This window comes from Lontra canadensis, unplaced genomic scaffold (assembly GCF_010015895.1).
Source record: "Lontra canadensis isolate GAN:19392208 unplaced genomic scaffold, GSC_riverotter_1.0 scaffold120, whole genome shotgun sequence".
Lineage (NCBI taxonomy): Eukaryota > Metazoa > Chordata > Mammalia > Carnivora > Mustelidae > Lontra > Lontra canadensis.
Window position 1 is genome coordinate 3,271,218 of NW_022631114.1, and position 27,000 is coordinate 3,298,217.

The 27,000-nt window shown below is 46.3% G+C and overlaps 2 protein-coding genes across 3 annotated transcripts in view; one reads left to right on the forward strand and one right to left on the reverse strand.

Moving 5' to 3' along the window:
- The window catches only part of GNPAT (glyceronephosphate O-acyltransferase), a 35,260-nt gene extending 24,544 nt beyond the window's left edge, over positions 1–10,716 (reverse strand). Inside the window, exons 1-2 of the mRNA XM_032841132.1 lie at positions 10,476–10,716; positions 600–782 (exon numbers count right to left, since the gene is read on the reverse strand). Of these exons, the coding sequence (XP_032697023.1) occupies positions 600–782; positions 10,476–10,553 (261 nt within the window). The 5' untranslated portion in view covers positions 10,554–10,716. The remainder of the gene's footprint in view (positions 1–599; positions 783–10,475) is intronic.
- Positions 10,717–10,719: 3 nt separating this feature from the next.
- On the forward strand, positions 10,720–26,263 carry CUNH1orf131 (chromosome unknown C1orf131 homolog). 2 transcript variants are annotated; one of them, XM_032841134.1, is made up of 7 exons: positions 10,720–10,920; positions 13,184–13,527; positions 22,978–23,034; positions 23,749–23,844; positions 23,994–24,080; positions 24,833–24,885; positions 25,965–26,263. In XM_032841134.1, exons 1-7 carry the CDS (start codon positions 10,833–10,835, stop codon positions 26,101–26,103), a joined length of 864 nt encoding a protein of 287 aa, XP_032697025.1. In that variant the 5' UTR covers positions 10,720–10,832; the 3' UTR covers positions 26,104–26,263. The 2 variants fall into 2 exon arrangements, with proteins under 2 accessions (XP_032697025.1, XP_032697024.1); XM_032841133.1 differs by having other exon boundaries at positions 10,726–10,920; positions 13,178–13,527.
- The last annotated feature ends 737 nt before the right edge of the window (positions 26,264–27,000 follow it).

The following is a 27,000-nucleotide window of genomic DNA, read 5'->3' on the forward strand; positions in this document are numbered from 1 at the left end:
GAAAGAGTTATTTGCTCTGCTAGGAATACTTCTTCACCCGCTTCACCTGGAAAACCACTAACCATCTTTTAGGCATCATTTAAAAAAAAAAAATCACTTTTCTAATTCCTTACACAAAATCATTTGCCCTATAATTACTGCCCCTGTACACTGGGCTCCCACTAGAGTGTCTTGTATATTTCATTGGAATTGTACAACTGGCATCCTTCCCTGTCAGACTACAGTTGACCCTTGAAGAACATGGAGGCTGGGTGCCGACCCCCCATATGGGTTGAAAATCCACGTGTAACTTTTGACTCCCCCAAAACTTGACTAATAGACTACTCTTGACTGACAGCCTTACTGATAACATCAACGTGGATTTACACGTATTTTTGATGTTACATGCATTATAGACTGTTTTTAAAGAAAAGCATTTTTAAGAAAACTATGGAAAACACATTTACAATACTGTACTGTATTTAAAAAAAAAAACCAAAACCTAAAACAAACCAAAACAAAACAAAACTATGTATAAGTGGACCTGTGCGGTTCAAACCTGTGTTGTTCCTTGTTGACAATGAACAAGTCCGGCTATGGTTGAAGACGGAATCACTTACCTGTTTAATGACATAATGAACCTCTTCGGAACTGAGAACACTAGATTTAATATCACTTGGCTTGCAAGGAGTAATTCCCTTATAGACAAGAGGTGTGTAACACTTCATCGCAAATTTCAAGTCACTGACATGCCTCCTCTCCTCTAAAATGTCTTCAAATTCATCCCATTTTTTGAGCTCCTTCTGTGGGTAAGGCAAATGAGAGAAAGTAAAGCTTACAATGTAAAGTAAATCAGGACAGATTAGAGACTACACTTTGCCTACGTTCTTATGCTATGACATATGAATACATTGATAACAGGTCTTTCCATATTAAGGAAAGGAAATGTAGGGGCGCCTGGTGGCTCAGTCGTTAAACGTCTGCCTTTGGCTCAGGTCATGATCCCAGCATCCTGGGATCGAGCCCTGCATCACATTGGGCTCCCTGCTTGGCGGGAGGCCAGCTTCTCCCGCTCCCTCTCCCCTTGCTTGTATTCCCTCTCTCACTGTGTCTCTCCGTGTCAAATAAATAAATAAAATCTTAAAAAAGAAAAAAAAAAAGGAAATGTAATGATAGTTGGGGTCACAAAATGGATATTTAGTATAATATTTTATTATTTCTGCTTGCTGTCTTTGTAAATCCAGGATCCCTCCAGGAAAGTTAAGAAAGCAAAGACTGAGACTTTAAGCTCGAGAATAATCTGATTAACTTTACAATCAATTTTATTTGATCAATTTTATCAAACACATTGATGAAATTTGTTTGTCTGTCTCTTCTACTTAGTTTTAAAATTAAATAAGAGCATACAACCGAAATTCAAAATTATGTTAAACCAAATAAAAATATATGGGTGCAAATAAAAGGAAAATTCACTTAAGAAAAAAGTGCTCCCAACTATCATATGATCTCCCCGATATGAGGAAGTTGAGAGGCAACGTGGGGGGGTTTGAGGGGTGGGAAAAGAATAAATGAAACAAGATGGGATCGGGAGGGAGACAAACCATAAGAGACTCTTAATCTCACAAAACAAACTGAGGGTTGCTGGGGGGAGGGGAGGGAGAGGGTGGTGGGGTTATGGACTTTGGGGAGGGTATGTGCTATGGTGAGTGCTGTGAAGTGGGTAAACCTGGTGATTCACAGACCTGTACCCCTGGGGCTAATATTATATGTTTATAAAAAAAAATAAAATTATTAAAAAAAAAATAGAAAAGAAAAAGTGCTCCCAGAGAAGCTACTGGCGAGCAGTCGGTACTTGCTAGGACTACTTTCTTATCCCCTTTTGACTCCAGACAGTTTAGCTTCCATCCAACCAGCCTCTGAAACCACTGTTTATCAGGTTACCTATGACTTCTGAATTGTTAATTCTTAAAATTCTGTTTTTCTGATTATAAAATAATAATAATGATAATTTTAGCTAACGTGTACAGTTGTTTCCTAAATGTCACGCCCTATTCCAAGGCATTATTCCTAAATACAGGAATGATCCTCACAAAAATGGGAAAACCAAGGCACAAAGAACCCAAATAACTTACTCGGTTCTACAGCTCGCAAAGGGCAGAGACATGGCCCAAACTCGAGCCTTATGGCTTCACAGACCTTGCTCCTAACCTCTTTCCCACACTACTCACCATATTAACTATGGAAAGTTTGGAAACATGGAAACATATAGGTAAACATATATTACCCACAATTTTATACCCCAGGAATAACAACTCTTTACCACTTCCTACTTTTTCTTTTTTTTTTTTCCATTCACAGCTACACAAATACACAGTTTTTATTCAAAACGTGGACCATACCAAATATAGTTTATCTTGCCTTTTCAAATATGGTATGCACATTTTCCTGTATTAACTATTGTTTTAAAGTATAATAGTGGAGGCAACTTCTTCAAATACTTTTTTCCCTGGTGACCGAAGGGCTGGGCTTTGGCCTTTACCCTCTTGGAGAAGTGCTGTAGAGATGGTGGGGACGCCTGGTCATGCACGGTTCCCGCCACTTCCATCTATGGGGCTGTGATGAGAAGCCAAGAGCCATATCCCTTCTCCCTGGCTACTGTGGGTTCTGCTGACACAAGGCTGTCTTCCATCTGGGGTTGGGCAGGCCCTAGGAACTTAACATCTTTCCTGCATTAACCTATGCGGCAGCTGTCAACTTACTGGGGGAAAATGCTTAGCAATCAGGTTACTTTTACTTCTTTACTTTATCTTAAACAGGTACAGGGTTTCATAAAAAAAAAAATTCTAATTACCAAAGTGCTATATATTCATTATAAAAATCTGGAAGATAAAGCACACAGAAGAAAATTAAAATCACCTGTTGTCCAATAACCCAGGGTCCATTTTAGTGAATGCTTTTTTTTTTCTGGGCATGTAGACACACTCCCTCCCCTGACACACATAAATTTTGATTTGCCCACGTAATTTTTCCACCTTATGTTATAAATGCTTCCCTTTCATTTAAGTTCCTTCCACCGCATTATTTTTAATAATGGACATGTGAATTATTTTTCATGCGTTGCTATTAGAAGAAAATGCAACACACATTATTACTTCTTTCAAATTTAATCATTAAACCCTGGTCTCTTTCTAGTCTTCAACTTCCTAGACCTCCCTCCAGCCTGACACCATTCTCAAAGGCTCCTTCCTTTCACCATCTCCAACCATCCTGAAATTTTCCTGCTTTGGTTTTTAATTCATTCATGACTCCTGTCACAGCAGATCTACCTCATTGCCCTAAACCAGTGATTCTCAACCTGAAGGGAAAACTGCCCCCGCCCCAAAACTAAAATATGTCTTCTTTCCTCCCACTTCCCTTCATGGTAACATCTCCAACCCTCCCATCTTCATACACTGTGCTGAGTCCTCGCACCTACTCCGCTGGCTTTAGATACTAATTATACACGCTGTTGAATTTCCTGCTCTGCTCTCTTCACCCATGTGAGCTCCTGATAGACATATTTAGTTGCAAATGCTTCACCTTTGGCCTTTCCCAAACTGAACTCACTTCTCCTCTGCATGATCCTACACGATTATTTCCCAGAAATCTCAGCAACCGCCATGCCACACACATCCCTTTGCCTTTCCCTGACCTTCCTCCCTCACCCTTACACATGATCCATCTAATCCTGTCCAGGTGGCCTTTCAGGATGTAGCAGGACTACTCCTCGCTCTCAGGTCTAGCCTGCGCACTTTATGACTCTAACCCCCTCACTCCTTGCCCCTTTGAATCAACCCTCCATGCTGCCATGTGCTCTTTTCAAAACACAATTCTGACCAAATTGTTCCCTGGTTAAAATACTTCAATGACTCCCCACCTCCTTCAGAATTAAGGCCCAAGCCACTTCTGGTATCATACAAGAAACTCTATGACTTTGTCCTTGTCCTTCCCTCTCTGGCCTCACTGCCCACCATGCTCAAGGTCTACTTGATAGCAAGTGATTTCCCTTTCCCTAATACAATACATTGTGGACATGCTTCTGGGCCTTGGTCCCTGCTCATCTCTGGGCCCTGAAGGCCTTTTTGTTCCTCTGTCATCCTTGCTCAAGCATCCCTGCTGTGAAAACCCTACTTGAGCTGCCCACAAGGATGCACTCTGCCTTTCTCATTAGAATGTCGTTGCCTACTACCTATATATTTTAGGGTATGTAGTCATAACCCTGCAATCATTTGCATGTCTGCCTCCCTGAGATGCAATTATCTTGAAGGTGGGAAACATGTGACCTCTCTGTATCTCCCAACACCAAGCTGCATTTGGAATATGGTATAATCGAATGACTATATGTTGAAGTAATGGAAAAAGATACAGAATGTTAAACTGAGAACATGACCAGGTTAATAAGAATAGAAACAGAAGACCATTTGTGAGTTTCAATATCAAAAGGGTAGCATGTAAAACATGTGAATATGCAAACATCAACACATATATAGAGAATATACGTGGGAAAAATCTAACTGCTCGAATTCTGGTGGAAAACAGCAAGTCCTTGTAACATACTATGCTATTGATTATAAGTTTCAAGAACCTTCTCAAACTTCACATTTTTTTTTTAAGATTTTTATTTATTTGACAGAGATCACAAGTAGGCAGAGGCAGGCAGAGAGAAAGGAAGGGAAGCAGGCTCCCTGCTGAGCAGAGAGCCCCATGTGGGGCTCGATCCCAGGACACTGGGACCACGACCTGAGCTGAAGGCAGAGGCTTTAACCCACCGAGCCACCCAAGCGCCCAAACTTCACATTTCTCATCAGAAAAACAAGAGGCAGTTTATATATAGACTCAGACTTGGTACAATGCAACAAGCTATCATAAATTATATAATTTTAGAGATAAAAGGGGACTCAGAGACTTTCCACTTAGTGGTCCTGGGGGCAGAAAGAGAAAAGGATCAGAATCAGCTGGGGAGACAAATATATACTATATATATTAACATACAGGCATTTATAAACAGGTTACATATGTTTATGATTATGTAAAATACTTACAAATAAGTATACACGTGTGTATATACATATATACACAGGGGGAGGGGGAGAGAGGAGAGAGCTGGAGAAACAGGGAGAGACCCTTTCTGCACTGTTCTCCTGGAAATACTTAGCCATCAACCATGGCTCGTGTTTACCTCTGTGTACCATTTCCCGACTCCCCCCTCAACCGAGACTGAATTGATCATCTCCTTTGAGTCTTGACTGAGCCTTTCATAACAGCATCTAAAATACTTCATTAGGGGCGCCTGGGTGGCTCAGTGGGTTAAAGCCTCTGCCCTCGGCTCGGGTCATGATCCCGGGGTCCTGGGATCGGGCCCCGCTTCGGGCTCTCTGCTCAGCGGGGAGCCTGCTTCCCCCTCTCTCTCTGCCTGCCTCTGCCTACTTGTGACCTCTCCCTCTCTCTCTCTCTGTCAAATAAATAAAAAATAAAAAAATAAAAATAAAAAAATAAAATACTTCATTAACCTGGATTGGTATCTCCCCTACATGCCTATAAACTTCTTGTCTGTGTAGGTAATGTGTCTTACATGCTTCGTCTTCTCAGTTCCTAGCAAGCACTCAATCACTGTAGAAAGAAAACATAAATTACTGAATGAAGCCACCTCCTGAACCCTGCAGATGAGGGCTCCCCGCTCACACGGCTCCCACTCTGGCCCAGCTGACGTCTAATCCAGCAGTTTCTAATCCAGGCTGCACATGACAATAACCTGGGCACTTTTTTTTTTTTTTTTTGTCAGAGAGAGAGAGCGAGTGAGCACAGGCAGACAGAGAGGCAGGCAGAGTCAGAGGGAGAAGCAGGCTCCCTGCCGAGCAAGGAGCCCGATGTGGGACTCGATCCCAGGACGCTGGGATCATGACCTGAACCGAAGGCAGCTGCTTAACCAACTGAGCCATCCAGGCGTCCCTAACCTGGGCACTTTAAAAATATACTGATGCCCAGGCCCCCCTAGAGATTTTATTTTTATTTTTTTAAAGATTTTATTTATGTATTTGACAGAGAGAGACACAACGAGGGAAGGAACACAAGCGGAGAGGGGGAAGCAGGTTCCTGGTCGAGCTGGGAGCCCGATGTGGGCTCCATCCCAAGATCCTGGGATCATGACCTGAGCCAAAGGTCGATGCTTAATGACTGAGCCACCCAGACGCCTCGAGATTTTTTTTTTTTTTTTTTAAGTAGGCTCCACGCCCTGAGACCAACACCTGAGATAAAGAGTCAGACGCTGAAATGATTGAGCCATCCAGGTGCCCTTAGAGATTCTTGATTAATTTGGTCTGTGAATGGTACCTGGGCATCAGAATGATTTTTAAAAGTACTCCCAGTGACTCTTACATGTAGCTAGAGTTGAGTGTTAACTACTCATTCGTTGGCCTTCCCGAAACCATGATAGAGAAGTATTTACCATCATAAGATAAATATATTTACAAGGCTACTTATCTAGGAGGACAATACAAAGAGGAGTCCAAAAAAGAAGGTTTAGGTTATTTCCCCGCTTTGTTTCTCTCTCTTACTTTTTACGGCAGCCCCCTCCTTATTTGCGAGTAAACAGGCTTCTCCTCGTACCTCTCTTTTGAAGCCCTGGAGGCTCTATTCATTCAACAGAGTTACGGAGAGCCCACAATGTACCAGGCACTGTTCCACAGGCTATGAATAAAGCATGAACAAAGCAGACAAAGAATGTGTACTGAAGGGGCGCCTGGGTGGCTCAGTGGGTTAAAGTCTCTGCCTTCAGCTCAGGTCATGATCCCAGGGTCCTGGGATCGAGCCCCACATCAGGCTCTCTGCTCGGCGGGGAGCCTGCTTCCTCTCTCTCTCTCCGCCTGCCTCTCTGCCTCCTTGTGACCTCTGTTTATCAAATAAATAAATAAAATCTTAAAAAGAAAAACTTAAATAAAGAATGTGTACTGAAGGAGCCTACACTCCCTTAAGGAAAGACAGACAACAAATAAAGTTTACTTAGGCATACTAGCGGTAGCATGCTGGTGAGTGTTTAACTACGTGAGAGCCCTGATTTATAGCACTCGCCAATTTCGGTGGCATTTACACTCCCACCATGGCAGATTTCAAGCTACCAACATGACCTCACTGAACAAGGAGCTGGGGAGAGCTGTGTAGTAACCACGATTACAAAGGATTTCCATCTCCCAGTATTGCGGACATAAATAACCTCAAAAGTATAGATAATAGCAAAATCTAGTAAAATAATTAGGAAGTGCTGAGTTTTGAGTATTTGTTACTTTTGTTTTTAACAATTTAACTGTAAATTTGTAAAACTTAATCTTTAATAGCGGCTGTGTTCCAACAACGGGCTCACAAACGTCATGGAAAATTAACAATGAGCTTTGAGAGCAGCACAACCCTGGAAAAGGAATATAAAGAAAATAGAGTAACGAGAAGGAGTGACTGGAGAGCTACTTTAGATCGAATGATTGGATAAGGCCTCTTCGTGAGGTGATATTTGAGCTGCAACCTCAAAAATAAAAGGTGGTGGAGAGGTAGAGGGGAAAGCAGCAATGCCAATTTCTGGGAAAACAGCATGTCACACAGAGGGAACGGCGTGCCCTCCTGATCAGAGCAGGCTTACTGTCTGAGAAACAGAAGGCCAGTGTGGTTGAATCCCAGTGCGCAAGATTTTTAAAATCAGGGAGGTAGCAATTACGTAGTCTTGTAAGATATTGTAAGGAGTCCAGATTTTTCATTCATTCAGGAAATCATAGTTTGGGTTCTGGATATACCAGTAATTCTCCAGCCCCACTCTTCTTTTTCATTCTGTGGTCTCATGGAAAGGTTTCCGGCAGACCTATGGCTTCTCATACAATCTGCTTGCTGATGTCTGACAAATCCATAGATTCAGGCCAGACCCTGTTTGCTCTGATACCATATTTCTAACTCTATCTGGAAGTCTCCCCCACATTTTGTGATGTATCGGGTCCATAACATAATAATCCATTAGTTAAAAGTCATTCATTTTACCTCTGGCGTCTCACACTGAACACATCCCAAACTGAAATTATATTACTCCGACTAAACCTGTTCCTCTCCCCAGATTTCCTATCAGCAAAAGGCATCAACATCCACCCAGAGGCCAAATCACAGAAACCTCCTCTTAGTCACGGCACTTCCACTGTCCTAAATAGCACACACACTCGTCCATCTCCCCTCTCCCCAAGCTCACTGCCATTGCCTCAGGCTTTCATCACTTCTTGGAATTACTGCAGTAGTGTTCTGATCTCCACACTTTTGGCATCAGATTCCCTTCTCCAATCAGATTCTCCTTCTACAGTCTGTGCTCAAGTAAAGGTTATCCACACAAACAACTACTCCGGAAACCTAGTCTTCTTACACTTTCAAAAATACAAATCTGATCATCCTGAAATGTTCCCTCAGAAAGTGAAGACTTTATCCTTAAGGGGTATAAACCTGGTATATAAAACGCCCTTAGGAAGTACCTTCTGCCTACTTCCTTAGTTTTGTTTCTCACGTCTCCTTTATTTGACCCTTACCTAACCTCTTGGTTCTCCCAAACATGCAAAGGACTGGCTTTCCTACAGGGATGCCTGGGCCAGTCTTCCTCTCCTCCCTCGTCTCCCAGTCACACCTCAGAAACTCAGCTTGGGTATCACCTTCTCCTAAAAGCCTTTTCTGAAGCCTGGAACAGGTCCGGTGCTCCTTCTCTTTCCTCCAACAAGATACTGTGCGTGATTCGGTCATTGCCCTTATCTCAATTCTAACTATTTATTGCCGTGACTTCAAGTCCAAGGACACATGAGGTGGATCTTTCACGTCCACATCTTGGGAGTGGAGAATTATGAGTAGAATGCTACAGGTAATGAGTGCAGCAATGTTTCCTGCAATCAGGAGTATCTTAAAATATCTCTGAGCACTACTCTCATATTAGATGGGAGTATTGTACAGTAAGTGTGGCTGAGGAAGTAAGGCCAGCCTGAACTAGTAAGAAAAAGTTCAGGTCATCATGAAAGTAGACTAGGCAGTAGTGAGGGTTCTGTCCAGCTTCAGAAGCAGAAAAAGCTCACATACAATTGCTTTAACTTTTCATGTGAGAAAGTTGGCAAAAGTGTTATCATGAAAGAACCAGGAGTAAACGGGGAAGTAAAAAACCAGTTCTTTCCTTTAACACACAGATGCAAAGTTGCAGTCAACTCACAAACCGGTTTAGGGCTGAAAAAGCTACCGGACCTACACAGCAAGCTGCTTCCCTACACATCGGCTCTGGAATACCAGAGTCAGAAAATGAGGTCAAAATAGTTTTACTACAGAGGTGTGGAGTAAGAAGGTCGATGAGGAGACAGGTTAAAGTACTAACCCTACAGAAGTGGACTGTTAACAGCGATTATAGGCCCAGAGCTCTCCACATCAAGGAAACAAACTGAGACACCAGTATTCTTTGGAACATGGAGAAACTTCTGTTTCCCTGATATACAGCCATATGTATTGGTTCTCTTTTGAAACCGAGTTTTTTGTCTATCTTGTTTCGTCTTTTCCCTGCTATGACCTTCTTACACACATTAACATTAAAGTCAGAAACTGGCACTAACCTGCAGGACATAGTAACATGCTTTGAAAATGCATTCTTTTATTTCCTTGTAAAGTAGATAAAAACTAATTTAGTGGTTAAAAAGAAAAAGATCAGTTCCCCCATAATTGTGCAACCCTGAGAACTACAAAGGGTTCACCTCATAATTTCTTCACATAAATTGTGAGTGACCAACATTGCGGCGGCGAAAAAGATCAGTTAAAATCAGGAGAGGGAGGACAGGGCTGGGGGTTGTAAGGCAAGTTGGAAGAGGCTGGGTGGCCTCAGGTGTCTTCCAGAATGACTTTCGCGAAAAGTACGGATGGAAGACAAAAACGCAATAAAAATTTCTAAAAGTTCCCAATCTTCCTAGATTAAAAACTTCACGTCTTACAAACTCTCTGCCCACATACCACCCAAAGGCCCTTCTCCCAGGAACCTAACGGCAGCAACAAAAGGGCGGGGTGGGGAGCCACACGCCGATGCAGCTCAGGCCAGGTCAGACGCGCAGGTTTCTCAGGTTTAACCAAAAGGCAGCCCACGCTGCAGACGGAGATCCAACTCGCACGCCTCATCCCTGTACCACGGGCTTTCCGAAGGCCCCGTGCGTGGTAGAGGGAACGAGAAAGAGCGAGTGGAAAGGAACCGGAGGAACCATCGCCCATAGAAACTTCTAAAAGCACACACGCATTTACACACGCGGCGAGACACCGTTGCCTTGGAAACCAAGTCAACCACCTAACCCCTCCTCGGCTGCCCCGGGACCCACTGTTTCCGGCCAGGGATCGTGGTCCGTGGGAGGCCGGGACCGAGCGGGGCTGGGGGTGGGGGTGTCCTCTCTCGCGGCCCCGCCCCGGGCCTCGTTCCCCTGGGCGCCTACCGAGTAGAGGAGCACGACAGCGCCGGGACTGGCGGAGCCGACGGAGAAACAAGAGTTGGATGAACTAGAAGAATCCATGGTGCGGCTGCCGTCCCAGGCGGGGCCTGAAATTCTTTGCTAGGCGGTGGTGCTGCTGCTGCTGGGGGCGGTTCTTCCACGCTGGGCGGCCCAACCTCGCCTAGGGCGGCGGCACCCTCTGCGGCCGCTCCACAGGACCCCGGGCGCCGCCATCTTAACCAGGACGGAAGCCGCGCCGGGACCTGCGACGCGCGCGCGCAGCGCGTCGGAACTCGGAAGTGTGGGTGCCCCGCGGGCTGTGGGCCGCACCGCGGCGGCGCCCCCCACCCCCCGCCCCCGATGGCTCAGGAGCAGGGGTTGGGGGCCCGCGCGCTTCCCGGCTCGCAGAAGCTGCTGGACGCCCTGCTCCGGAACCTCTACGATTTGGGTGAGTGCGGGGCCTCGGGGCCCACGTGGGAAGCGGACTGGCCGCTGAGGGTCTGCTGTACCTTCGAGACTGGGCCGTCCTCGGCCCTTGCACGTGGAGCACCCCTCAGCTTTGCGGCCTGCTTCCCGGGATGGGTGCAGCACACGCCTCCGACAGAGGTCCCCTTCCCCGCGCCCCACGGCCGGGCTCTGTCGGTGCTCTTCTTGGACCGAGCCTCCCGAGCGGTCCCTGAGTGTGGGCGCCGGCTTGGCTGCTCGTCGGATGCGCCGAGGCTTTCAGGCTTGCAGCGTGTGATGCGCGCAGGACCCTGGGCTCCCGAACACAGCCCTCCCCACCCCGTGGACATTTCCCGGCCGTCTGGGAAGCCCGCTTGCCCCACACCGCCCTCCCAGCCCCGCGTGACCTTAGTGCCGTGGTGCCACCTTGTCACCGTAGACCCCCAACCTTCAGTGCGTTCCTCCCCCGCGGACTTCCTTCCATTAAGTTGGCCGTCCTCTCTTTTTGTTTGGGGAGAAGGAAAGAAAAACGGTTATTTGAGATTGGCAACCGCCTGGCACGTTAGTAGGAAAGGACAGTTCCACACACTCTGAAGAATTTGGTCCAGGCTAGGTGACATCCCTTGCTCAGGCAAGAGATAGCCTGGGCATTGGTGTCTTTAAGGAGCAAACGTTTCTTCAATTTCGCAACGTGCTGTTGCGAAAGCTATTGTAGTTTGGAGCCATTGCTCAAGATTCTAAGCTCGGGGCGCCTGGGTGGCTCTGGGGGTTAAAGCCTCTGCCTTCGGCTCAGGTCATGATCCCAGGGTCTTGGGATCCAGCACCACATGGGGCTCTCTGCTCAGCGGGGAGCCTGCTTCCCCCTCTCTCTCTGCCTGCCTCTCTGCCTACTTGTGATCTCTGTCAAATAAATAAATAAATAAAATCTTAAAAAAAAAAGATTGTAAGCTCACTTACACAGTAAAAATAATAGCTAAAAAGTATGGAGAATTTGCCATATAGTCCCCGTCTTTCATGTTTGTACTCATTTAATCTTCACTTCTGGTGAAATACATAGTCATTAATCCCATTTATTACAAATGTAGAAACAAGCTTTAGGGGTTAAAATGCTTACCGAAATTCATCTAGCTGTTAATTTGCAGAGCGTGGGTTCCAGTCTCCAGACTGTCCAGCCCCTGCCCCTCCCCTTGTATTGACTTGTCCTGTGGACACAACGTTTCTACCCCCTTGGGAATATCAGAGGACAGAGAAGACTTAGTTTCTGGCCTTGAGAAGTTTAAAAACTAGAGGAAAAGACAATTCTGCCAAATCCCAAATATAGTTTATGTTAGCACAGGCTTGAAATTATTCAAGGAGCTCTGAAGGCTTGGGCCGTAACTACCCATTTTTAGGTGCCCAATGCCAAAGTTTAGGTACCTTTTATATAAGTAAACAAATGATCAGTCAGTATTTAGAAAGTGCTGTGATACTTGCGGTGCAGGTGAGCACTTGAAGTCAGAGCTTTCAGGTGGCTGGTCAGAATTGAACAGGTGAAACATAGAGGCGATACAGGTATTTCGTAGAAAATAAATACGTTCACATTGAACCACTTGTCGTAGGTTCATCCTAATTCATAACTGAAAAAAAATGGGAAGACTGTAATACCCACCCGCAACCCTAGAGAATATTGAAAAATAAAACATCAGCTGTAGTGGCAGACATTTTTCGCACAAAGCGTGAGCTGATGGGGATTGCCAGTTCCCTGGAAACTGTTGCCTTGAGGTTGCTCTTAGTATGGACTGAGGTCAGGGCTGAAGTAATTGTGCCGTGGGTCAGACACAACAATAGTTAGTTACCTAGCAAAAGATGTTGCGTCTTGGTTTCTACATATTGTGCAAATAAAACAAACCGTAAGAGAATCAGAAAACAAACAGGGTTACTGGAGGGGGCATTGGGGGAATGGGGTAAGTGGGTGATGAGTGTTAAGGAGGGCATGTGATGTAATGAGCACTGAGTATTATATGAGACTGATGAATCACAGACCTGTACTTCTGAAACCAATAATACATTATATGTTAATTAATTGAATTAAAATTAAAAAAGAAAATACAAATACCCCGACCCCAGAATTGTGCAAAAATCACCCCATTTGAAGAAAAAGAAATCTTTTGTTTCTTTGTATTTCTGGCTGTTGATAGCCATGGCATACATACAGACACATTCACATGATTTGACAATTTGATAAAACCAAAGCTGTTTATTTTCCTGCTCTGTGTTTGAAGAAACAGAGGAGACAGAAGGTGAAGCAGAACAGAAAAGGATCAGGAAGAGAGGAGAAAACAAGAAGAGAGGTGCCGAGACACCCGTGGTCGCGGCAGCAGAGCCAGCTCCCCTACCTGGTTCCCTTGGAAGAGGTCAAAGGAAGAGTGCCTCCAGCTTCTTCAAGGAACTCCAAGAGCTGCGGCGTGCCCCTGCTGTGACCCCCACTGGTTCCCCTTCAGGACCGGAAGCCCCTAGTGCTGCTGTATCTCCCCCAACCCTGAAGAACCCCAGAGAGCCAGTAGAAGTGATAGAATTTCACAGCAGAAATAAGAAAAGAAAAGAGAAGCTGGATCGAGATGAAAACACACAGGTAATGAGTTGGTTAGTTTCTGTGTATATGGTGAAAACCCTGATATCACAGTTTTAGAGAAGTATCTTTTCTTTTTTCTTTCTTTTTCCTTTTTTTTTTTTAAGGGTTTGGGTGCTTGGGTGATTCCATCTGCTAAGCGGCTGCCTTCAGCTCAGGTCGTGACCTCAGGGTGCTGGGAGCTAGGCTTTCTGCTCAGCGGGGAGTCTCCTTCTCCCTCTCCCTCTGCTCGTGCTTTCTCTTTCTCTCTCTTTCGCTCTCAAATAAATAAATAAATTGTTTTTTTAAAAGTTTTTTAAATCAAAAAACATATAAAAGGTTTTATTCATTTAAGCACTCTTACCTGACTTGGGGCTTGAACTCATGGCCCCAAGATCAAGAGTTGCAGGCTGTACCGACTGAGCCTGCCAGGCGCCCTTAGATGACTATCTTTTTAGACCGTGTCAGGGGTCCCCAAGACCACCCTCTGGCTTGATGGTTTGCGAAAAGCTCTCACAGGCCTCAACACTCAGCATGAAGTCACCATCACGGTTACAAATTACCACTGCAAAAGGATACAGAGTAAAAGCCGTGAAGGAAAAAAGTGCCGGGAGGGAGGCCTGGAGGAAACCAGGTGTCAGAGTCTAGATGTCCCCTCCCAGTGGAATTGCATGGGATGCGTTTCATTCCCCCAGCGGCGACGTGTGACAGTAAGTGGGGTGTTGGCCAACCATGGAATTTCACCCCAGCCTGGGTGTCCACGGTTTTTACTGAGAAATGCATTATGTAGACATACAGACTGACCGTAGTTATTGAAGCTCTAGGCACCCAGGAAAAAAGTAGATATTGACCATCAATCACATTGTTGCTATAAATAATCTGGGCAAACTTAGTACGGCTTGGCTCAAGGCCTTGGGGATGCACAAACGTTCTTATCAGACAATTGGTCAGCTCCCAGGAACCAGCAAAGGGCCAGTTCTGAAGACAAGACTTCCTCAGGCATGTACAGAGTTTGAGGAACATAAGCCTGCTGAGTGCACCCTTCCATGCTGATAAGCCTTCTGCCTGATGGTGCTCAGAAAAGTCAGTCAACTATTTCTGGCCACAAGGCATGGGGATACAGCATTGAACAAAAGAGACAAAAACTGCTTTTTCTCAAGGAACTTGCATTCTGGTGGAAAGTAGCTGGATTTCGCTGAGCAGTGATCTCTCCCAGACTGAATGTGTTCGGTCTCACGCAAAATTCAGTCCAGGAGAGAGGTGTAGTTGCTTATCCAACTTTCCCCACAAGGGCATTAAGGATCCGTGCAAAAATCCAGGCATTCTATTTCTGTTGCATTCCTCACGTCCTGTAAACTTTTGTCTGTCATCAAAGGGAAAGGGGACTGTATTGGTTTCCTCGGGCTGCTGGGAGGATGCTTGTTGTCTTACAGTTCTGCAGGCCAGAAAGGCCAACGTCAAGGTGTTGGTCTGGCACACCCGCCTCCAAAAGGGAATCCTTCCTTCTTCACCTGTGGCTCTGGGCTTGGCTCGTGGCTGCATCACCGTCAACTCCTCCTTCACCTGCATGCGGCCCTGTGTCCATCTGAATCTCAAATCTCCCTCTACCTTTCTCCTAGAAGAACAGCTGTCATTGGGATTAGGGCCCACCCGAAATCTAGGACGGGTCCCATCATGAGATCCTTAACTTAATTATACTGCGAAGACCCCCCCCCCTTTTTTTTTTAAAGATCTTATTTATTTGAGAGAGAGAGAGCATGAGAGGCGAGAGGTCAGAGGGAGAAGCAGACTCCCCACCAAGCTGGGAGCTTGATGCGGGACTCAATCCCAAGACTCCAGGATCATGACCTGAGCCCAAGGCAGTTAGTTCCTTAACCACCTGAGCCACCCAGGCGCCCTTGTGAAGACCCTTTTAGAAATAAGATCCATTTGCTGATTCTGGGGATTAGAACACGTCACGTCTTTTTTTAGAGACCACAATTCAACCCACTGCAAAGATAGTCAGGCTTGCATCGTTCTTGGTGAACGTGTGTGAGCACGTGCTAGCATCCAGTGCTTACTGCATCTTGTTTGTGGTTTAAAAAACCCAGCTGTGGCATCTTTCCTAGCGTTCAGGTAGCTCTTCATGTCATGTTCACCAACTTGTCTTCCTCAAAGACTAATAGCGCTTTTTTTAATCATCTACCTTTATTTTAGGATTCTAGGTCAGTTTCCAACTCCAAATACTGGGACACTGGGAGCTGTCACAGGTGGGCCAGGAAGTAGATTTCCTTGGCCATTCAGCTGGCCAGAGTCACCACATTGGCCAGCCGGGGAAGCTTACAGTGGTCAGTATTATGACAGCAAACCCTTGTGCACCAAACCTTGTGTACTATAGTATTTTCTGTGTGTGCCATGCAGTGAAAAAGGTTGAACACTGCATCATATGTGATTCTGGTTTGGGGAATTTAACTAACAAACATCTGGGTACCTCTCATTTCTTCAGATGTCTCGGTCTTCTCTTTCCTCTTACATTCGTTGGGTTCTTTCTAGAATGGAAAGTTTTCTAATAGCACAAAAACGTTGGCATTGAATGAGTGCATTTCTGTCTCTTACTAACAGAACATCTGCTTCCAGCTGTTAGATCCTTTTTCTTCCCCTTCTGATTGACCCCTTTTTCATTGGCTTTTCTTGGGAACCTCAGCTTATCCAACATTTTGGATTTTCTGACCTTAATGAAATTTTTCAGTTGCTCTTGGCGTTCTGCCCTTTCCTTCTTTTTTTTTTTTTTTTAAGATTTTATTTATTTATTTGACAGGCAGAGATCACAAGCAGGCAGAGAGGCAGGCAGAGAGAGAGGAAGAAGCAGGCTCCCCGCTGAGCAGAGAGCCCGATGCGGGGCTCGACCCCAGGACCCTGGGATCATGACCTGAGCCGAAGGCAGAGGCTTAACCCACTGAGCCACCCAGGCGCCCCTGCCCTTTCCTTCTTTTTAAAATGTATCTTTTGAACACATGAATGTGTCTGGATAAGGAGACCGAAAACGAACACAGTAAAAACACATACACCTGTAAAAGACTCCATGTCGTATTGCGACTTGTAAACAAATACAAACGAAGAGAACGCTGGATATTAATGGCATGTCCTGGTAAAGGGGATGGCCGCTAAGGATGTCAGCTGGGAGTAATTAGGATAAGTGACGCTATGCCAAGGGTTTGTATAACGTGGTAAATGATAGTCGTGGTCCCTGTTCTCTGAAAGCTTCGGGTCATTGTAGGACAGTTCAGACAGACATGGAATCAGCCCAAATAGCTAATAAGATAATAACAGCCCACATGCAGTCCGCTGGTTGTCTTTGGAGAATACTTGAGAGATACAAGTTAGACAACCCAGCTGGCCCTGCCTGAACCCCGGAAGTGACCTTCTTTCCCTAGAACTTGGACCTGTGACCTATACACTATGATTAAACAGCATTGTATATTGAAACAGCGTCCATGGTGTACTATGGAGATTTATAATGAGAAATATATTTATATTTAGTTTTTGTGCCTCATTTCTGGCACAGAACTCCTGTAACCCCTGTAATTCCCTAGGGGATGTAAAGGTGTCTTTTGTTAGCAAGTGATATGGAAATGCTTTAAAGGTGGGAGCAGGTTGCCAAGAGAATCAGTTGCACAATTAGAGGTTTAGAAATTTTCAGTCCCATCTCCCTGACCTCTGGGGAGAAGTAATGGGCTGGAAGTTGAATTGACTGCCTGTGGCCAGTGATTTAATCTAGCATAGTTAAGCCTCCGTAGAAACCCAAAGGGTTGGGAGAGCTGGGTTGGTGACTGTGTGGAGGTGCTTGGAGAGTGACACGTTCAGAGAGGACATGGAAGTGCCTCGTTCTGTCCCACATACCTTGCCCTGTGCGTCCCCTCATCTGCCTGTTCCTGAGTTACATCCTTTTACAGTCAGCCAGTGCGCTGTAAGGTGGATGGCTTTCCTGAGTTCTGCGAGCCACTCTAGCAAACTAATCGAATCCAAAGAGGGGGTTTGTGGGAGCTGCTGATCTATAGGTGGTTGGTCCAAAGCACAGACGGGTGACAGCATGGGCTCGCAGCTGCTGAGTGACGTGGGCGGCAGTCTTGTAGGACTGAGCCCGTAACCTGTGGAATCTGATGCCATTTCCAGATATGGCGTGTCACAGTTGAGTTGAATTGTAGCTGGTGTGGGAGCATTTGCTTGTTGGCTCTGTGGGGGAAACCCTTCCCCAACATCACCCCATTTCATGGATTAATCAGGGAACTTGGCCACCATTTATAGAACATTTTACCCATTCCAACGGTCTAACCTATAAATGGACATCCTGATCCTATCCCTTTTATAAAGCCGTGACTATAGAAGTAGTTTGGTAGGAAATAGTAGGTAACAGATTGTTTATGCACTTAACTCATTTATTCACAAATAATTGGGTGCCCACTACTTGCCAGACCCACTAGATCCAGCAGTGAACGAGATATAGTCCTCTGCCCTCGTGGACTATACAGTCTACTGCTAGAGTCAGATCCCAAGTCAATTAATAATATAATTAAAAAGAGTTTTAAAGGACGCCTGGGTGGCTCAGTCGATTAAGTGTCTGCTTTCGGCTCAGGTCATGATCCCAGGGTTCTGGAATCGAGTCCCACATTCAGAATTCCTGCTTAGCCAGGAGTCAGCTTCTCCCTCTGCCCCTCATGCTGGCTCGCTCGCTCTCCCTCCCTCTCTCTCTCTCTCAAATTAAACTTTTTTTAAAAAAAGTTTTGAAACCTCTAAGGGAAAGAAATAGGGTCTTGAGACTAAGAGAGCATTCTTTCGGTGGAGTGGGCAGGCAGTCTCAGGACAAGGTGACACTCTGCTAATGCTGGCCCGTGAGAGGAGCCAGAAGAGCCAACACCAGCGCCCAGTGGGTGAGAAGGCCTGAGGGGGTCTGGGAGCTGGAAGCGTAGCGGAGTAGGACAGAGGGGAGAGAAGATGAGCTGTGGTGTAGGGTCAGGCCAGGGCCAACCTGGACTTGGGATTTGAGGACCGAGTGCAAGGCTGCCTGTGATGGGGAGTGAAAGCCCCAGGTTGGCGACTGGAAACGAGCCGAGAGTTGCTAGGCTGGTGTGTCTTCTCGGTGTTTTCTCCGCCCTTAGCATAATCTGTGTCCTGAACCTTAGCCTCCTTTGTGGCCTCCATAGAAAGAGATAAGAAAGACATCCTGGGTGGCTCAGTAGGTTAAAGCCTCTGCCTTCAGCTCAGATCATGATCTCCGTGTCCTGGGATCGAGCCCCACATCGGGCTCTCTGCTCAGTGGGGAGTCTGCTTCCCCTTCTCTCTCTGCCTGCCTCTGCCTACTTGTGATACCTCTCTCTGTCAAATAAATAAAATCTTAAAAAAAAAAAAAAAAGACATCCTAGAAATCCGAGGACAGTGGACTCTAGATCCAAAGGGCCTCTTGGCTCCTATGGCCCGCACACAGGTGCGTGCAGACCGCTCCCAAAGCACGTCGCAGATCATTGTAACGCCTGACATTTATGGGGCTTGTGCACTGCTCGAGCGATTACTTAGTCTGGTCGCTAATTCCTTATCTCCCTGAATCCTGACAAGTTGCCCTGTCTTCATCGCTGCCTAGAGAGGCTAAGATACTTGCCCCGCATTTCAACAGTCAGCCGCCCCCTCTCTGCAGTTCCAGAAGCCCAGGGCTTTGGAAGGCACAGCTTTGGTTTGGTTTTGTTTGGAAGCTTGGTACGGGTTTATTTGGCAGCAAAACCTGACCTGAACTCATACGAGGCTTAGGCATTATTTTTGTCTGTTCCCTTTGGCTTGAATTATCCACAGATCATGCGGCAGAGATACAAATGTCCTTAATGACGGGCTTCTGCCGCGGCTCCTGCTCCAAGTGGTATTTTGTCTTCAGTGTGTTGGCAGTGTGACCTTACTAAAATGTGAAAGCCTCTGAATTTTCTAAGGATTCCACAGAAGGGACTGTGGATATGAAATAAGAACCAGAGTTCAGGTTCAGACCCCAGGCTTTCTGACTTGAAAGCTGTTCCGCTAGAGAGAGAGAGAGCGAGAGCGAGTGGAGAGCGAGCAGGTTAGGTTAGGCTCCTTGTCCTTTGAGTAACACAAGCGTGTGGACTGGGAATCTTCACCAGGTAGAAAGACCTGTCCCCGTGTTTCTGCCGCAGTGCTTACTGCTCTCATGACCTCTGCAATATCTCAATCCCTCCCTGCGACTCAACCCTGAAATCCTCTACCCTCCAGGGCACCCTGTAACTTTGTTCCACACCGCTGTTCTTTAGCAATGGGCTGGTAAGAAACAAAGTGTTTACTTACCCAACTGCTCTCTCTCTGGACAAAGGTTGAGCAGTAACTAGTAGAAGAAAAGAATCTTACCAGTGCAGCCAAAAATAGCCCTGGTCAGCCAGTCAGCCCATGGACGCGTTCACCGAGCCCCGGGAGCCTGCCAGCCTTCATCTCGCACCCCAAACTCTTCCTTCGTTTTATAGCTTTCTTCTGTCTTCGGAGCCTGACACGCAAGTTCTCAAAATCTGCAAACCTTTCTCTTTCCTGTGTGTGGGACCCTATAGCTCTAGTGGTCAGGATAGATAAGGCTGTGGTTCGGTAGTTTAGTCCCTACATCTTAGTGGTTTAAAGGCAAAAATTAATTATTTTTACATGTCCATCAGGGTTGGCAAGGACAGAGTGTGCTGTCACACACTGTCCTCGTCTAGGGGCCCAGGATAATAGGAACTCCGCCAGCTGGAAGGCTCTCAGTTGCTCTGGTGGAGAAAGGGGGTCGATGGATGGCTCTTAGAGGTTCCTTATGGAAGGGGCATACTTCCCCTCTGCTCACATTCTTTGGCCAAAGAAACTCACATAGCCCTACCTAACTTCAGGTAGGCAGGGAAGCCTAGAAGCAGGGGAGGACCCGGTGTTGCCTGCTGCAGTGAGCACCAGGGGAAAGCAGACAGGGAGAAGCACTGATGGTTTCTAAATCAGGTAATATATGCTAAGTAATGGACTGAAAGTTCTTTAAAACTGTGAATAAAAGTTAGACATTGACAGGGTCATGCCTATGAACTGAGCATCAGAAAATAGTGAGCTAAGAATGTTCGCTTTTATGATAAACAAGGATCTAGAATCCAGACCTTTTCTCAGACAAATCAAGAGCTGCAAAGCGGAGATATTTCTGGCAAAATGTTAACAGAGGGCTTGAAAATGGCAAGGTATCTATGTCCCCCCAGACCTGCCACCTAGGCCCACACAGGCCCTCGGCCCAGGTGTCCCCACGGCCAGGGTGAACTGAGGCCTGTGTGCGGGGTCTGGGGTGTTCTGTGGGGTTGGTGTTGGGGAAAGCAGGGACATCGGAAGCCGTGCCCCTCTCTGTGGGCCACTCTCGTCCCCAGACCCAAGGCTTTCAGCCCCACGGTGACAGTCACGCAGGTGGCCAAGTATTTTATTACAGTGCTTAGGTCCTCTTAGATGTTCCTTCCTCGCGCCGATGTTCTGGAAATGGGGCAGCCAAGGGAACCTGTGCCATCTCCAGTAACGCCGGGAATCTCATGCTCCTGAAAGAAATTTTCAACTCAGAAAACTTTGGTTAGCCGGTGCCTCGTTGGACGGATGGGAGGGAAGAATAGAGAGAGAGAACTACTTAAATTTTTAGAAAAGGAGGTAAATGTTTCCTAGGATTTTGGAGGTCTGTGAACCGCACACAGTTTCTCTTCTTTAACTTACCATTTGTGTTTGAGGATCTGGGTGATCCCGAAGTCATTAAGACTTAAGCAAGAAGAAGTAGTACTGTTTATCATAGTAAATAGACTGAGTGTGCATACCAGCAGAAAAGGTTTTTTTAACTTCAGGGTAAAGACATTTTTTTCCAGGCACAGAACAGGAAATAAGACTTTCTGGGGAAGAGGAACGGAAGCGCCTGGCGTCCTTTGTGTGCCCGTGGTCTTAATTAAGGCATCTGATTGTGTGAAATACGGGAGTGAGGAAAATCGTAAGCATCATCAAAGTCAGGAATCTTGGTAAAGTAACGTGAAAGACGCATTTACTGTGACTGTAAGCACAGAACGGGGCCACACGCTTGGAGTGTGGCAGACCTCCTCGTAGTGCCGTGTTCTGTCTGTCCTGCCAAGAGTCATTGTGCAGCGTGCCAGTGGGTGAGCAGCACTGTGGTGACTGCCCAGGGGGGCCGTCGTTCATAGTGGATCAGTCAATACTGAGAGTACTGGCCACGTCTTCCCGTTTCCCGGACCCCAATAACGTTTAGCAGTGAGCGCTGTATCCACTTCGTAAGAACCTCTCTGGGAGGTCAGGACATGGCATCATGGAGAGAGCCTGTCACCTGGGGAGGCGTTCAGTGATTGACCCACACATCCACAATACAACCAGGATCAGCCAGAGTACAGCTTCCATTGGGAGGAGGGACCCAGAGACCTGCAGACAGCTGTGATTGAGGCCCCTATCTCAGCAGGGTGTGGTGCAGGGCACTGCTGCGTCCCTCCACAGCGCCCCCTGCTGAGCAGGGTGGGCGGGAGGTGCTGCCCTGGTGGGCGGCCGGCTGCAAGGATGCCTTGACGAGGCTCCCCAGCTTTCAGACCCTGCTTCCTGTTGGCCCAGACTCGGTGGCTGGGGTAGAGTGGTGACCGCTGCTGTTAGCCAGATGTGACAGTACATTTCCTTCAGATATCAAGCTTCTGGTCAGTTCTGTGGGCTGGTAACCATAGCTAGTGGCCATGTCTGTGTAAAGAGTCACATGCTTTGAAGGCATTTGCAGCACCTTTATTTTGTATTGAGAATTATAAACCAAATCTCCATTTCTAGAAATGTGATGTTCCTGTAAAAATATTTAGTTAAGAGAGTTTTGTTAGCCATTATTTTAATGGGTGGATGGGAAGAAAGAGGGAAAGAGTTATTTAAATGTAATGTTTAAGGGGCTCCTAAGCAGCACAGTCAGTTAAGTGTCCGACTCTTGATATCGGCTCAGGTCATGATCTTGGTCATGACATTGAGCCCCATGGTGGGCTCCGCGCTGGGTATGCAGCCTGCCCAAGACTCTCTCCCCCGCCTTCTGCCCCACCCCCCTGCTCATGCACGCACTCTCTCTCCTCTAAAAAAAATAAATAATAAAAAGATATATAGTATTTATCCTCCAGAATCCCAGCTCACTAACCCTCTTCTAAACCCCCACTGAACAGAATCTTCTGCATGTGGTTTATGAGAGATGTTGGTGTCTCACATCATCTTTTTTATTTTTGTATTTTTTAAAAAATTCTCATCCTTTCTTAAGCTTTGAGACCTTAACATTTTTTTTCTCCATTTTTCTTTGATGAAGACTTTCATGCAACATGCTTGTGTTATTATTTGGTATTTGGGCATCTGGGCCAGTTTCAAGGCTTTTTAAAACATGACCACTCTGTTGGTGACAAATGCTCCAATGATACAGTCACAGAGGATCTTAATAAGAATTTTTTTTCTTTTCAGACCAAAACTAGTATCCATGAGAAAGGTTTGGAGAAACAAGAATTTAACTTAGAGAAGGTATGTGTTTTGAAACTGTTCATTTTTTTTCAGTTTTGGAGTAACCCCCCAAAAATATATATGTTTATATATCCATATATATATGTTTCCATGTCCAGTGGTTGAAATAATGGTTAAGCAAATCCCCTGCCTTCAGGTGGTGAATACTGGGCTGTCACTTAAAACACACTGGTTTGTGGCTGCAGGGCCCACAATGCAGAGGTAAGTTGAGAAACAGGGAGGGAAGTGTGTATTCTGCGGTTGTAACTACGTTTTTAAAATGCATGAGAAAAAAGACAGGAGGAGGTAATTCAACTGCTGGAAAGGGGCATTTCTCTTCCTCTGCAGCATCTTTAAACAAACAAACACAAATCTGTATTAGAAGCACCTATGAGAAGTGGTTTCTCAGAGGGAGCGAGTATTCAGAGAGGGACTTTTAAGTGGAAATTCCTGCCTGGAAGGGCAGTAGCTTGTTGCAGAGAGAATCCTAGTATGCAGAGCTCTGCATTTAATCCGAAGTCTGTTGCTTCATCTGCTCAGAATTCAACACGGGAGAACGAGTGTTGGGAGGTTATGGTAAGAAATTATGTAAGACCGCCACAGAGCTCTGTAAACCACAGCATGACAGAGTTCCCGCTCCAGCACATCGTGTCTGACGTGGGCTACCCCAGAGGTAGATCTCTTCCCGGGGATCTCTGGAATGCACTTGGGGTTCATTCCGCTCTGCGTCCACAGGCTCGCTTGGAAGTGCACCGGTTTGGGATCACGGGTTATGGAAAAGGGAAGGAACGACTCCTGGAGCGGGAACGTGCCATCATGCTGGGTGCTCAGGTGAGGGGCTGCTTCTGTCTCTCATCAGCAGACAGGATACCTACAGGAAAGGGGAGAACCCAGGGCAAGGCAGGGGAGGGGTTACTGGGAGATCCTTCCAAAATAAAAAAATGCTATCTCTAGGTTTTATTTTTCCTGTTGCATTTCAGCCTCCCAAAAACAGTTACGTGAATTACAAGGTGTTGCAGGAGCAAATCAAAGAAAAGAAGGCAGCCAAGGAAGAAGAAAAGAGAATGGTACGAGTAAAAGCCATTTTGTTACCAAGCTAGAACCAGGTGGTGGCCACAGTTGGCCGCAGTGGAGTCGGGAGGCAGTGGCCACAGTAAGATAGAGAGTGACATGATCATTCTTTCCCCTGTTCAAGTCAGCTTTGTTCTCTAACACTAGCCAGGGAAGCCGGCATATTCACGTGAAGGGTTTGCTCTGAAATAGCCAGTTCCTGCTCAGATCCCATCAGCTATTGTGGTCTTTCTCCTGTGTTGCGTTTTACATTGTACAGAACACAAGGGCTTATGACAGATGACAGAGGGGTAGATGCTGTGCTCCCTCCCTTTCCCCTATAGTGAAAGATGGAATGTTTCTCCTGTCAGGTTTTTCTGGAATGACCTTTGACACTCTTGAAAGAGCGTTGGGATGAAACCGAGTGTATGTTTAATATGCCTGCTTGAGAAAAAGATGAAAAGTAAATGGTGCCTAACTGGCTTTTTTTTTTTTTCTTTAAGATTTTTAAAATTTATTTGGCAGACAGAGATCACAAGTAGGCAGAGAGAGAGAGACAGAGAGAAGCAGGCTCCCTGCTGAGCAGAGAGCCCGATCCGGGGCTCGATCCCAGGACCCTGAGATCATGACCTGAGCCGAAGGCAGAGGCTTAACCCACTGAGCCACCCAGGCGCCCGCCTCACTGGCTTTTGATCACACACCTCTTGTCTGTTTTTGAATCTCCGTTATCCATTATTGACACGTATATTATCCTAAATTCTGAAATCAGGCCCAGGACACAGATATCTTCAAGAAAAAGAAGAGGAGAGGGCAGGAAGACAGGTGAGTGACATCCTCAGGTACTGGGGAGGAATGATCTGGGTAAACCTATTGATTAGTTCTGAAACTAACGCCTGGAGTTTACCTGGTGTTCCTAGCCCGGTAGAGTGCTTCACTCATGCGTTCCGAGCAAGTCCCGGGTGGGGGGAAGACAGTGTCCCAGATTGAACAGCTGCCTCGGAACTGAATCAGGAATCTCCTCCAGGCTCCCATTTGCAAAGATCAGACAGCTCAGGTGTCCGTGGAGAAACTGAGGTTGACATTCCCAGCCCGCGCTAAGAGCCTGCCCGCATGGCGGCAGGGTCCAGGGCCGTGTCCTGTTCTCTGCCATACTGTAGGAAGCAGAGCGCCGTGACCTGAGGAACAGATCATCGAGTCCCTTCATGCTGGTTTCTTAGCTTTGGTCCAAACAAGCCTTTCCTCACTCCCTGAATTACCATTTCAAAATTGACTTCTTTTGTCTTAACCCTCTTCTTGGACTCCTTAGTGAGCTTGTGCATGGGTGGTCGTTTGTCCTGGCCACATGCGTCTGTCTGTTGAGGGTCTGCTTCGTGCCAGGCACATAGGTGTCTTAGGTGTCGGGTGTCGGGAACTCAGCCATGATCGCCCGGGGTCGGGGGGGGGTATACCTGCCTTTGGGGAGCTTATATTGTAGTGAGGGAAACACCTCGAAACCTACAAACAGGTAAGCAAGGGACTGTCAGGTTCTGTGAGGAGGTTGCAGTAAAGCATTATAAAAGAATATCACTGGGGGTGGGAGGGCTGGGATGTCATTCGGCAGGGAGGTGACCTCTGAGTTGAGAACTGAGTGAAGAGGAGGGCACAGCCTAGAAAGATCAGTAGCAGAACATTCTCCGTAGAAGAAGCCAGTGCAAGGGCCCCGAGCAGGAAGGCGGCTGGCATGTTTCAGGGACCACAGGAAGGTGGGTGGTGGTTGCGGCAGGGCGGTGGAGGGTGGTGTGCACGGGATGACCCCAGGAGTTTGCAGGAACGGACCGTGGTCACTTGGTTGCTGGTGTTGCCATCCTCTTGTCCTCCTTCATAAGCTTAACTCTGGTACTTTTCTCCCCCATTAACTGCAGGAAATCCAAAAAGAAGAAATCAGCTCCCAGTATTTTGTCCAGCGGACGGATTGGGCAGATTGGAAAATTCAAAAATGGGACGCTGATTCTGAGTCAGGTTGATATCAAGAAAATAAATTCCTCCCGAGTGGCGAAGTGAAGTCCTTTATAAAATAAGGAGAGGAACAGCAAAGTGCTGCTGCACTGAAACTGGACCCCATAAGACTTCCAGATTCTTCTTATTTATTTTCTATTTCATAGGCCGCTTTTCTGTTTTTAGGGAAAAAATTTCAGGAATAATAAAATGTGTAGTTCCTAAAGTGTCTGTTTCACGGCAATGAGTGTGTGGCGGGAAGGGCCAGCTGCACTGGGCGTAGAAAGCAAACCTATTGAAAAAGGATGCTTAATCCTGTCCGGTGAGATTTACACTAGATTTGCTTTCCCTGGTGTTTTGGGCATTTGCTTATAATGTGATTTTTCATAAACTTAATAATTTATTGATTTGCAAATGCTAATAGCTTTAACTTGCCTTTTCTTTTTTTAAAGACTTATTTATTTTAGAGAGACAGAGTGAGCACATGAGCAGGGAGAGGGGCAGGGAAAGGGGGCAAGTGAATCCCAAGCAGACTCCCCACTGAGCGCAAAGCCTAATGCAGGGCTCTGTCTCACAACCCTGAGATCGTGACCTGAGCCAAAATCAAGAGTCGGACGCTTCACCAACTGAGCCACTCAGGTGCCCCCAGATTGCCTTTTATTTTCTAAAAGTGGTTTAATAGCAAAGGAAACAGTCAATGAAACAAAGAGGCAACGCACAGAATGGGAGGAGATCTTCGCAAATGACACTACAAAGGGCTGGTATCCAAGATCTATAAAGAACTTCTCAAACTCCATGCCCAGAAAACAAATAAGTCAAAAAATGGGCAGAAGACGTGAACAGACACTTCTCCAAAAAAGACATACAAATGGCTAACACACATGAAAAAATGTCCAGCATCAGGGAAATACAAATCAAAACCACATGGAGATACCACCTACACCAGGTAGACTGGCAAAAATT